The following is a 13917-nucleotide window of genomic DNA, read 5'->3' as shown; positions in this document are numbered from 1 at the left end:
AATACGAAGGTGTTTCCACTCATCCGAACAGTTCTTCCGTGCTTTGTGTGTCCACAGCCACACAAACTGTTTGCAAGTTTAACAGTTTCTAGAAATTAGAAAGATGTAATTTTATTATAGAAATAACGAATTTCTACCACATGGATTCAAGAAGCTCTAGTTTTAGTCGTAACGTGATCAAATTTCCGTGAGGAAGTAATACCCAAGGGTATGAGGAAAAATTTTCTTTACTTATTGAAAATCTTAATTTGAAATCTAAAATCTTAATCTGAATTTTAAATCGAAACTTGAATCTAAAATTTGAATCTGTTATCTAAATTTAGATTTTTAAATTTGAAATCTAAATCTGAAATTTTTTTTCTTGTTTTTTTGTATGTTTTATTTATTCTTTCACCGTCAGCTTGATTCCCCATGTTTCACATCGTTTCATTTCTCCGTTGTCAGTTTAACTTCTTAGTTTTATATGCTGTTTCGAACATGCTGCAGCTTCAATTACTTTTTCAACCATTTTAGCGCGTCCCGCTTTAGGTATTTTTATTATGTGTCTCTCTCCATTTCTGCCCAAGTTCGCAGGTCGATCAGTCTCTTCATTTTCGGAAATAACCGCGTGACTCCAGAATCCAGACCATTGTAACGTACTTCAGGTTTTTGCTGTATAGTATGTGTTGAATGATTGGATATGTGATTCCGGATGCCAAGGCAGTTAACACGTCGGTTGAGTCGGTGTACAAAACAGATGATGTAGTTGCTAGTTCGATTGCTTTATCATTATAGATTCTGCTGAAAAAATTGATAATTTTCCGGCAGGTTCAATCTGAAATCGAAATTCAGAATCTCAAAACTGAATCTCGATCCGAAATCTGAATCTGAATAAGAAATCCGAATTTGAATCTGAAATCTGAATCTGAAATCTGAATCTGAAATCTGAATCTGAAATCTGAATCTGAAATCTGAATCTGAAATCTGAATCTGAAATCTGAATCTGAAATCTGAATCTGAAATCTGAATCTGAAATCTGAATCTAAAATCTGAATCTGAAATCTGAATCTGAAATCTGAATCTGAAATCTGAATCTGAAATCTGAATCTGAAATCTGAAATCTGAATCTGAAATCTGAATCTGAAATCTGAATCTGAAATCTGAATCTGAAATCTGAATCTGAAATCTGAATCTGAAATCTGAATCTGAATCTGAAATCTGGATCTGAAATCTGAATCTGAAATCTGAATCTGAAATCTGAATCTGAAATCTGAATCTGAAATCTGAATCTGAAATCTGAATCTGAAATCTGAATCTGAAATCTGAATCTGAAATCTGAATCTGAAATCTGAATCTGAAATCTGAATCTGAAATCTGAATCTGAAATCTGAATCTGAAATCTGTATCTGAAATCTGAATCTGAAATCTGAATCTGAAATCTGAATCTGAAATCTGAATCTGAAATCTGAATCTGAAATCTGAATCTGAAATCTGAATCTGAAATCTGAATCTGAAATCTGAATCTGAAATCTGAATCTGAAATCTGAATCTGAATCTGAAATCTGAATCTGAAATCTGATTTTCAAATCTTGATTTAAAATCTGAATTCTGAATTGAATTCTAAATAATGAATCTGATAAATGACAAATCTTTATGCTGAGTTACTAATCTTCCTTAATAAAAATGTTAAGATGTTAACGGATAATCCTTATATCATATATGTATTTCAGATTGGAAACCTTTTGCAAGTTCGACTTCTTTCCATGATTTGGACTCAAAATACAAATTCATCTATCAGATCTAAAAATTGTAAAAATTAAAAACTTACAAATGGAAATTTGGCTCAGGTTTGGGAATTCTGAATTAAATTGAATTTAAACTAGAATCCAACAAAAAATCCATTTGATATGCAGTTTCAACTGCATCGACTTTCTTGCGCGACTCAAAACTGATTTATTAAAATTTTTATTTATTAAAGACCGTTTAACGATTCTGCCATTCGACTCGAACAACAATTAATGTACCTGAAAAACATATCAAGTGTTTTAAACCATTCAAAGGCTTTGAATAATAAAATAAGTTCTGAAATGTCCAGACTCTGTTCTGCTTATTGTTCATTTTTATCTAAATTCAGTAATCCGATAACGTTAAAATTGGATAGTTTCACTGTCAACTTAAATTAAACAATTTAATGGCATCAGTTGATTAATTAAATAAAATAAAATTAAAAGGTTCGTCAAATGTTCTACTCAAATGCTTTGAAGATCACAAGTTGCTTTAGTTTTTAATTTTTTTTATTAAATTCTAGCATCATTCAGAGGCAAGCAATTTCAAATAAAGCTACAATTAGAATTTCGAATATCTATGCTAGGTAGTTGTTACAAAGGAGTAAAAAAATATGATTTTTTTTCTGTCTCGAAAACACCTAATTTGGAATTCGATTTTAATTAATGATTCTATTTACGATTAGGGTATTACCAGCATTTTCACGAAAACAGAACGTTGTTTTTTGTTTTACAAATAAGATAGTAAATTCTTAATTTTTTACAAAAAATGCTCAATCCATCGGGAATTGTTCCAATTGTCTATTTTAGTTTCGAGCTCCTGTTAAATTCTTGTAAAGACAAACTTTAAGGACATCCTTACATACATAACACAGAGAACAGACATACAAGCTCGAACAAAAAATCGTCAAAAAAGTGTGTAAAATTTCAAATGCTATCACCAAAAAAATACGTTAGAAATTGACTACAAACATTGCCATCTATTGCGCCGTTCAAAAGTTACAAATCAACTTTAAAGTGCCCAGTTTTCGAAAAGACGTAATCATATATGAACTCACAAAAAATGAGTCCAATGTCTCAGTAAAATGGACGGCTTTAATGTATTGCTAAATAAATGAAATCAGATTACTTTTAACTGGGAGGAATTTCACTTTTTTTATTTTTGCACTACTATGACAGTTAACCTTCCAAAGCCGTTCGCTAAATATCCGTTTCGGGGAAATATGAGTTGTAATTTGATTTCGTTCGCCTGGCTGTAAATGTTAACCGATTTTGATGATATTATATTCATTGTGTAGGTAATTTATTCTAATTACTCAACATTTCAAAATAAAGTCGATATGTATTACCAGGTTTTCAGAAAATGGTTCAGAAAGGTAAAAGTCCGAAAAATCAATTTTATTTTTAAAATACTCATAACTTCTGACAGTTTTTCTGTATTTAATTTTTTCATTGATGTTTGAAATTGTCAAGAATCCATCTATCCGACAATGTATAGATATGTTGGGGTCCAATGAAAGTTTTTACCGCTATGACAGATCTTCCGGTAGAAAAAAGTCTTACTTTAAAAAAACGACATCCAGTTTTGGATTTGCTTAGCTGTATTTCATTTCTCAATGAACCGATTTTAAAAACTCAAATTTTAGTTTTTTGGCGTTAATTTGATCATTATTTTCATAGAACATACTTGGTCTGTCAAAACTAACAGTTCATCAGTATATTGGAATGATGATAAAGATGTTTGAAATGTGCGCTTCGGGTCATATTGACCCGAACGGCTTTGGAGGGTTAAGATAACTAACAGCTTTGGTATAAGATTTCTCTCTTCTTGAACAGTAATTTATGTTAGAAAATGCATCTCCTATGTCCAGTCAAATACAAGAACATTCTTGACGATCAGTCTCACCCAGCAGTACTGATTCTAGGCATCTCAAAGCGGATTACTTTCACATATAACTTTAGCATCTAGCTCAGTGGTTTTCAAAGTGGTCCCTACCGCCCCCTTGGGGGCGTTGAGAGCTTTCAGGGGGGCGGTGAGCTCAATGTTGAAATTAGGGGGGCGTTGGAAGGGCTCAAGGGGGCGGTGAGGTCGTAATTCACATTTTCACAAATCACAAAACAACGCAGATTTGGAAGATTAGATTTGGAATAACAACGAGTAAGTTCGATGCAAAAATTGAAATTACGTTACAAAACTAGACATCAGACTAAAACATATATGATTTCACAGAGCTGCAAGCAAAGTTTTGTTCCAGTATTTCAATAATTATTTTTAAATGTAGCTAAAAGATTATTTTTTTTAAATTGTCACTGATTTTGTATACGCTCTACATGTTGATCTTGTTTGGTACCTAAGATAATTTTGGGTTATATCAAAGCAAGAATAATTTTAGATGGCAATGCTTGATAGTCTATAAAATGTTTTGTCTCAAAAAATCAGCCAAACAGAAAATACCTTCGAAAAAATCTGTATTTAAAGGCGCCATCTATGATTTAGTGATAGATATTTTTGAAAGAAAATATGTAAGAATTATTTAAGATAAGAGAATTTTTATTTTATGTTCTTATTTGTTAATCTCTATTTTTTTTGTCTTTATTAGAGAGACTTTCAGCCTTTGGCTGATTCGTCTCTATCGTCTCTATTTTAATCGATTAAAAAAATCAATTGTGCCATCTGCCATGGATAGACTTTTAATCTTTTCGGTTATTACAAACATCGCTTGGATTTAGTTATTAGAATCTAATTTAAACTTTAAGACCCGTGAATGCTGTATAACTGTGAACAGAACTCAAATTCAGAAATCAAGAAGTAATACTATTCTCACGTTATCTTACACGCTCGACAGTATTTAATTTGTATTCAATAATGCAATTTAGTCTTCAACACTAATGCAAATTAATGGTGATATCAAACTAGTTAATCAGTTTTAGTAAGGGTCCAGAAAATTTTACATAGAATTATGTATTTACTGGAGGTTTGAAGCAATATGAGGCCTTTGGAGCCAAAAAGGTATAAGTAAAGGTTGCCTCGACCAAAGTCCGGCCCAGCCTAGTTGCCCGGATTGCATTGAAAAAGCCCGGATTTTTCTCAGAATTATTCACTTAATTTGCCAAAACAAATAAAACTAAAAAAAAATGTGTAGTTAAAATTTTTATTAATGCGTCCGAAAAGAAATTTTTTGAGCAAATTTTATGGAAATAATCATGAAATGTTTTTGGAATGCCTGAATAAAATACGATTGAAAACTGCTGATAAATTATGACGGAAATATTTTTTCTTGATTTTTTGTATTGAAACTCCTAGGTTTTGACCAAATTTACCTGGATATTACCCGGGTTTGGGTCGACAAGTTTGAAATATAAAATCAGCGATCCATATTTTCATTTTTTAATAGATTTTTTGAAAATTAGCTCAGGGGGGCGTTGAGCTTGAAAATTTTGCAAAAGGGGGCGGTGAGTGAAAAAAGTTTGAAAACCACTGATCTAGCTGTTTTAAACTTTGTATTTCTAACAAATTTGATGGAAAAAGATAATAACTTTTATTATTATTTTTTTTATGCAACATGATGAACGTATTACGAAACTTCAATAGCGACTTTCTTGAAGCCTGCTAAGCAGCTCATACGACCTATAACTGACTGAAACTTAGATAGCTTTGTTTTGACAGTTCTTTTTGGTGTGTTTGGAGACATCTGGTGGCCCAACCAAAAATCAAAAATTGGTTCAAAAAGGGTGTTGGGATTTTTACACAAGTTTCGTGGGCTAGCTTGTATGTCTGTTCTCTGTGATACATAATTATGTACACCCAAAATAATTTTGAAATTATTTCTACGGTATTTTTCACGTAAACTAGGATTTTGATGCATCATATCGATTCTACGTGAATTTTGTATTAACTCCAGTGTAGCAAGGACGCCCCGGTAGCAACTACTTTACTTCAACATAATGGCCTCAGGAATTTCACTTAAAATCTAAGTGGATGCTTTAAATCGGTTTCGACTTTTTTTCTCTCAAATTCTTATAGGAAAAGGTCATGCAGCTGACTTTGTTCGTTCTGGAAAAAAGCAGTTGAAAAAGTTGTGTTTAGTTTTCGCTTGTACTACAGCGAAGACCGCTTCTTCTGCCAGTTTTCCCAGGATTATTTATAAGGTGAGTTGACACAATATTCGGGATTCGTGGCCGAATAGATTTACCGTTGATTTGGACATGGTGAAATTGAAATTTCTCACCAACGAAATTATTTTATTTTTTCAGATCTCGAAACATCGGAAGGTTGGCGTTATGTTTGCGGATCAAGTAAATCCGGGTGCCTTCCAGGAATTATAAGAGAACGAATCCTCGACTGATCCGGTAAAGCAAACTTATTTACTATTCAGAAAATTCATTTTTATTTATTAAGTATTTTATTTTATTCTACAGGAAACCCCAATCGAACCAGGCACGGAATACGGAATGTTGCTGATTTTTTTGTGATTAAGTGTTGGAATAAAATTCGGTTTGTGTAGTGCAAAATGAAATTTAGAATAAAATTCTTTATAAAGAAACTTCTTGTTTTTTTTTAAATAAAAATGAAAAGAAAAACAAAACAAAAGCAACGAGCAAATCAACCATAGTTACATTTCAATACAAAACGAATTTCACAAATCCTTCATTATCACATCATGTTGTTTTCACTAAAACTTCACGTAAATTTTATTTGATGTTCATCATGCACCGATTCTTATAGCGACGCGTTTAAATGTTTATACCGTAGCATCTACGTGAAAATCAATTGGATAAAAACTATGTAGTTTTTCACGTAGCCGCTACGTGCAGATTATTTTGGGTGTAGGCCAGGGTGGCCACAACATTTTCATTTTGAAATTCCCGGTTTTTTCCCGGTTTTCCCGATAAAAAATTCAAGGTTTTCCAGACTTTTATTATCCATTTTCGTCTGAATATAGCAAAATTTTCAACATATTAAATTGTTTCCGTTGTTTCATAACACTCAAATCATCAAACACTCAGACGAACTCAATTCTATTTTAAAGTTTCATTCACATTTTCTAAAAATGATAAAAAAAACATCCTACACAAAATCGTTATGGGGTTTTAAGTCATGTTCTCAAAAAAAATTAAAAATGGTTTGTCAGGACTTTTCAATCAATCATTCGTCATGTGTCATTCTATCATTTTTTCATAAGTTACAGATACCAAGTGTGTTACTACAGCTCACAAAATCCACGTCTCTGAGAATATTCGAAACTGTTCTGAGGACGTTCAATCATGTAACTTTCACGCCACAGTTAATTCAGTTAAAATGTTTTTTCCAGAGGTACATTCAGTAATGAATGCATCTTCAAGTGTACTATAAATTTTAACTGGAAAATTTACCTCACTGATTCACAGAGGATTATCTATAGTTTTCCCATGTTTTTCAAGATACGGGGTAATTATGAACACTTGTTTTAAGGCATTGTTTGTTTATCTAAATTTATCTTTAATGTTTTAATATGTACCAATAATCATCAAGATCTTGAAAATAAACCGTTATGCATAACTTAATCAGTTTCTAAAAATCTGTAAATATAAGATTGTATGTCATGATTCCCTGTTCCTTTGCGAATCTAAATAATTGCCTATGACTAATTAAGGGTGAATTTTGGAAAACCATTAATTCTACCTAGACGCAGTGTGCGTTCTTTATTGCCCCAAATTCTTCTGGGTAGTTATGAAAAAATAAGACCAAAAAATAATAATCCTTGTTCATAATAACCTCATTTGACCCTACCATTTTCTGAAAAACCTGTCCTCTATTTTCAGCCAAGTTTTGAAAAGATTTTCTTTAGTATTCAGTAAAGATTTTTTCTAATGAAAATGCCAATAATTAAAAAAACACACAATAAAATTTTGAATCGTTGTTATAATTGTTTTTCTATACAATTGAGTTTTAGCACAATTTGCGATCCTAATAAAGAGATCTTGAAGGTCCGTGAGGATGTATTTAAATTTTCCCTAATCATTGTCTCTCAATCGAAGTTCTATCAGTTTCAATCATAATACCATATTTTATGTTGATTTTGTATGGGATCCCCCTTATACAACAATTTCAATACTATAAATCATCTGATCACATGAAAACTTGCATATGTGATAAAATTTTATTAAAAGTCCATGAATTTTGTTGGTGTTCTGTGTATTTTTAAATATCTACTTTAAATTTCCAGCGAAGCTCCTTCTTTTAAAAAAAGGGGTGTTCTTCCAGTTCAATAAATCTTCGAAATATGATAAACAAAACTCGACAACCAAAAGGTATAATAAATCTTCAGATTACCTTTGTGAAAAATTGTTTGTGTTTCAAATTTAATGAAAATCACTTGAAAATGTCTACGGTTTGTGTCAATTAATGGTAATTTTGTATGGTAGGCTCCCCTTCATCAGCCCTTAACGGATTTGTAACATTCTCGGCCCTAAAACTTCCGAAAACCAAATTTCATGCATGTTGAGCTGTTCAGTAGTTCTGGAGTCTAGAGGAACCGAAAGACCGACAGACAAACATCAATTTCATGTGCTCAAGTTCATTGAGGGGAAGCGCATGCTTTCTAACGACTCCCATAGCAACCGTAAACTTGTTTGATCGTTTGAGGTATGTTTTTGTTGTGCTCTGCCAAAGCTGCTGAACCTCACTAAAAAACTTGACCCAAAATGGTCAGAAGTAAGTTTACAGAAAACATTGTTTTGTCTTAAACATATTAAAACTTTTCTTAACTCAGTAACGGAGAAGCTGATACGCAAACGTTCGGAGCACAATGAACTCATCATCGGGACGCTGGAGGAGCTGTCGCTGCATCAGGAAGATATCGAAAAGATTGAACACATCGGAAATTGGTGCCGAGACTTGAAGATCCTGCTGATGCAGTCAAATTTAGTTTCTCGACTCGAAAACCTCAATAAGTTAAAAAAGCTCGAATATCTTAACCTGGCCATCAACAATATCGAACGAATCGAAAATTTAGAAGCGTTGGAATCGCTCAATAAGTTAGACCTTACGTTGAATTTTATTGGGGAGCTAACAACGGTTGAGACGCTTCGGGACAACTACAACTTAAGGGAACTGTTCCTGACAGGGAATCCGTGCACAGATTTTGAGGGATATCGGGACTACGTCATTTGTGCCTTACCCCAGCTTGAATCGCTGGACGGACAGGAAATATCTAGAACCGACCGTTTGAAGGCTTTGCGTAATTTCAAAACCAATCGTGGCCGAATTGTTCAACTTGAATCGCAATATCAAATAACCCGGGATGAACAGAAGGTCCGGGTCGCGGAAACCATTCAACAGCAGGAAGAAAGCATTAAAGATCTGACCGAGGACGAAAGATCTACCCAATTTTGGCAGCAGAAGAGCGAGCATTGTCCGGAAATGCGGGTCCTCATGTCGCAATACTCGAAACGCGGAAAAGATCGGTCAAACGTGAGTTTGGATGACGCAACCAGAGTCCCGAAGCGGGATCCAGTTCTATTTGCACCCTGTGGAAGACCCTACAGTCTAAATGCTGCTAAGCTGAAGTTTAACTTCGTTGATGAAGATGATCGATACGAGCTTACTTTGCACGTTTATAAGTAAGTTAAGAAACTCCACCTAAGGTATTTCAGATTTGGCTTTCCGATTTAGAATCTAGAATTGAGATTCTGTTTCCAAAAATCAGATTAAGAATAAAGATTTCAGATATAGATTTCAAATTAGGATTTCAGATTCAGATTTTGGATTCGAATTTCACATTTCAGAATCAGATTCAGAATTTGGATTTCAGGTTCAGATTTCAGTTTCAGATTTCAGATACAGATTCGAGATTCAGATTTCCGGATTTCAGTTTCAAATTTCAGGTTAAGATTTCTGTTGCATATTCAGATTTCAAATTAAGATTTCAGATTAAGATTTCAACTTATGATTTCAGATCCAATTTCAGATTGAGATGAAAATTTTTAAGTTTCGTATATCAGATTTAAGATTTAGATTTCCGATTCAAATTTTAGGTTTCGATTTCACATTCAGATTTCAGATTTCGAATTCAGATTTAAGATTAAAATCTCAGATAATCTGATCTGATAATTTGTACAAATGTTAGATTTCAGACTTGAGATACAAATTTCAGATGAGATATCATATTTATGTCTTCAAATTCATACTACGGTTAATGATTTGTGAATTCAAATAGAAATGCAAATTTCAAATTTTTAGTTTCTTGTTTCCAAATTCAGACTTCAAACTTCAGATTAAATTTTTAGGTTTCAGATTCAGTTTCCAAATTTATGATCTTGGATAGAAATTCAGATCATAGTTGCAGATTTTTTATTTCGAAATAAGAAATTCAGATTACAGATTCAAATTGCAGATCTTATATGCACAATTCTGATTGCTGGTTTCAGATTTAGTTTAAGGATTTAAAATTTTGTTTTCACAATAAAATATCATATTTAAATTTCAGATTCCGATTTTAGATTTCAGATCCATTTTGTGAAAACCTTTCAAATATCAGAAATTTCGATTTGAAAAATTGGAATTTCGATTCCAAAATTTAGATTCACATTGATGATTTTCGACTAAAAATTGAGCATTGAGAATCAGATAAGGAAAATTGAGATCTTGGATATGTGTTCCAGATTAGCCTTGATATTATATACCTATTTCATCCAACAATATTTTTAACAGATTTCTTGACACTTCGCTGATTGAGGTGGACGCACAGCCCAGCTACATTCGGGTTACGGTGAAAGGCAAAATATTTCAGCTCGCGCTGAAAGAAGAAATCCAACTGGATGCCTCGACTTGCCAGCGCTCCTCGATTACCGGGCACATGCTGATCGTAATGCCCAAACTAAATCCAGCGAATGTAAAGTTCGATAAAAACAAGGGAGATCAGAAATTCGAAGGTAGTCTTAATTGAAATCTTTTTTTAAGTCAAATTTAAATATGTTTTTCTGTTTTTTCAGCTTACAAGGACATTCCAAAAAATGACAAACAGAAGGAGTTAAATGGAACGGTGGATTATAGAAATATAGTTAATCAAAAAACGGATAAAGCATCTCCACCAATCGATGAAGACGAGATTCCGGATCTAATTTGAATGTAACAAATGAAAAAAAAAATAAACAAGTGTTCTTAATTAGTTTAAAAATATATATTTTCTTAAAAACCGTTCAACACTTAGCCAATTCTTCTTCGAACATCTTAAAGTCGTCTTCAGTGAACGCACTTTCCTTAGATTTTTCCTTTTTGGGCAGGAATTCGGTAGCTTTCACAACGTAGCGACCTGTCTGGGCACGTTTAATCATCTAAAAATGGAAAAAATACGAATTTATTTCTATAAAATTTAAACTTGTGTAATATTTTTACCTTGGCACTGGCCTCATCGCCGATTTTCGCTGAACTCAGTAGCAGAAGCTTGCGAATGTTGTCCTCGGTGTTATCTTTTCGATTTTGCAGCCGCTTCCGGGCTTCCACGACTGTGGTCACGTTCCGAGGCCTCCTCAGCAGTTCCTTTGCCTGTTTTTGACCTTTCTTCCCGACGAATTTTACCATTTTGTGGTGCTGGGGTATCAGTTCCGAGTCGTTACGTCTGCTGTGAGCTTTGCCTTGAATAACATTTTGTGTAAAAGGTAAGACTTGTGATTGAAGGTTTTCGAAAAACTCCCATTTCTGTCAACTACCTAAGACTTATTTGAAAACAGTCAGCACCCTGGCAATATGAGGCTTCGTTCCTCAGGCGTTAAACGAAAAACACAACAACAACAACAACAAAACATTCACCACCTAATCTTCCGGTGAGAGATGTACTAGCTGTGCTAGATTTGGACTACATGTTCGAAATCTACCTTTTTCTAAAAGCTATCGATCTTCGTCTATAATTCTTTTTTATTTTCATATTTCCCTTTCTATCTTCCTTTCTTCTCTCACAAAGTTAAGCCAACAATTGTAAACAAACAAAATCGATTTTGGCTCCTTAAGCGGGCCACAGACTACACAACATTTGTACAAATGCGATAAAATTCGATGAAATTTTGTCGCTGTAAACACGATTTGCATAGTGTATGGCACTGCTTGAATGAGCGCCCAAACGGTTGGAGTAAAATCGGTCGGGATCGAAATATTTTGTACAAAACATCCTCCCAGCCGGGGTGGAGATGGTTTTTTTTGTTGCTGTTGCTATTTTCGCCAGAAATCGTTTGTGTTCGCGTGAAAAATGTTGGTATAGTGTGTGGGCGAGCATAGATCAAACAATCGTCGTGGAATCATCGAATTTGTACAGGCCATTTGTGTAGTCTATGGTCCGCTTTAAAGCCCAAAGCCTAGCCCACACTAGGCAACATCCAGGGGTGGAAAACAGAAGAAAAAACAAAAAAAAAAAAGCGCTCAAATGTCCAATTGATCTGTTTAAATCACCGACCAATGAGCAGGCATCAAATTTTGTTTCATCAGAATGACCATTCTTAAAACCTTTTCTAAGTTGTTGAGAGAGTTTTGCATTGGATAAGTTTACAAGTTTCACCAAACTGAGCATGCCTCATCTATGAAACAACAGCTTTGTTGATTCTGTTTGGTTCCGGCACGAATTTTTATCATTAACGATTACAAATCTTTTCAAAAAGTGCTCATTTTTTTGTCGAAAAGTAAAAAATGCTTCAAAAATGCTGCAGCAAAATTTCTATTTGCCTGACCTAGGGCAGTATGAACTGCGGTTTTTGTTATGAGACGAACTTTGTTGTCTGTTGTTGTTGGAAACCTGAGACGGTCTCAGTGTCTCCCGAAGAAAATGGGACCGCTGAGACCGTCTTGAGACGAACTGTCTCCTAGTGTGGACTAGGCTTAAAGGTATGAGCCGTTTCAAATAAAGAAATTGTTAAAAAAAAACAAAACATTCATCAATATGCATCAATATTACGCACAGTTTCGACAACATATAAAAATATTTTTTTCAATGATTCGAGGTGGATGTGAGTAGTCAATCAAGCTAAGCCAAGCTATTGAAACTTATTTGAAAACATTCACAATATCATTGAATTGTATTTGCCAATTTTTCTCTCAATAAAAAAGTATGTAACGACATTCATAAAGTATTTTTGAGCAGATTTCAAAATTGTGTACTTACCAGTCTTGGCGTCTGGTTTTACTCCGTCAAGTCCTTCTTCAGCTAACAGTAAAGCTTTTTTGGCTAGAGATTTCGACATTGTGGTGTCGTCTAAATAATTTATCACCTCTTTAGTTTAGTTATTCTTAAGAAATTTATTTTAAACCGATAGAAAATGTTGGCTCACAACAAGCATGTTTCGATCCGTTTCGATGCTCGAATGTTTGTTTACATTTTGTTAATTACACGCTCATCCAAAGTCACACATTTTTTCATTGCGCTCTACCCACTAAGAAGTTTTTTTTTTATTTAGGAAACAATTATAAAAATCAACTATTGTTTTATTTTTATTTCAAACAAATGTTTGATTTATTGATAACAAACTCTTAACCTCTTAATTTTTGTTTCTTATTCATAATTTTAAGTTGGACAGACTTTAAGAAATTATAAGCGTCGAAAGGTAATTTCAGAGTGCAAAAACGTGTTGGAAAACTGTTAAAATTTAAAATAGAAAGTACATCAGAGTTTGGTCGGAACCATTTTCATTCACTTAACATTTTTAAAAGCAGCTAAATCAACTACTAGAACAAAACATTTTTAATTTGACTTACAATATGAATTTAGTTTATACTTTTGAAGGTACTACGCATACTTTTCAAGGGTTGAACAATGTCTTTTGTAATTTAATAACTATTACAAGCACAAAACTTTGGTAGCTCATTTCTTGGAAAGTTAAAAAAAATCGGACTTTTCATTAGAAAGCCAAATTCTTCTTTAACAAAAACTAAGAATGCAATGCAATTTGATAAACATGAAAACTAAACTAGATTTTACATCTAAACTTAATCTTCCATACGAGTTATATATATTCAGTTGAAAAAAGAAAGTATTTAACATAAATAATTTCCATAATTTTCATCCTCTCTCGTTCAGTGTTCAGTGTGTATTTATAACAAAACATTTTCCCTATCGCTTTTTAGCTTGAAAATGCATACTTATGAATTCTTCTCACAATTATTTATTCATAATTCAACTAGTGAATCTGA

The 13917-nt window shown here is 33.3% G+C and overlaps 2 protein-coding genes across 2 annotated transcripts; one reads left to right on the top strand and one right to left on the bottom strand.

Annotated features, from left to right (window-relative positions):
• The first annotated feature begins 8381 nt into the window (after positions 1-8381).
• On the top strand, positions 8382-10929 carry LOC129746901 (protein tilB-like). Its single transcript, XM_055740830.1, has 4 exons — positions 8382-8457; positions 8516-9365; positions 10456-10676; positions 10737-10929. The coding sequence occupies exons 1-4, from the start codon at positions 8448-8450 to the stop codon at positions 10868-10870; spliced, it is 1215 nt and encodes a 404-aa protein (XP_055596805.1). The 5' UTR covers positions 8382-8447; the 3' UTR covers positions 10871-10929.
• On the bottom strand, positions 10920-13092 carry LOC129746902 (uncharacterized). The gene is made up of 3 exons (XM_055740831.1): positions 12893-13092; positions 11140-11378; positions 10920-11078 (listed from the first exon to the last, which is right to left on the bottom strand). The coding sequence occupies exons 1-3, from the start codon at positions 12969-12971 to the stop codon at positions 10944-10946; spliced, it is 453 nt and encodes a 150-aa protein (XP_055596806.1). The 5' UTR covers positions 12972-13092; the 3' UTR covers positions 10920-10943.
• Between the last annotated feature and the right edge of the window lie 825 nt (positions 13093-13917).

This window comes from Uranotaenia lowii, chromosome 2 (genome assembly GCF_029784155.1).
Source record: "Uranotaenia lowii strain MFRU-FL chromosome 2, ASM2978415v1, whole genome shotgun sequence".
In the NCBI taxonomy this organism is placed as follows: domain Eukaryota; kingdom Metazoa; phylum Arthropoda; class Insecta; order Diptera; family Culicidae; genus Uranotaenia; species Uranotaenia lowii.
Note: the sequence above shows the minus strand (reverse complement) of the source record. Positions and strands in the feature narration are given on the sequence as shown.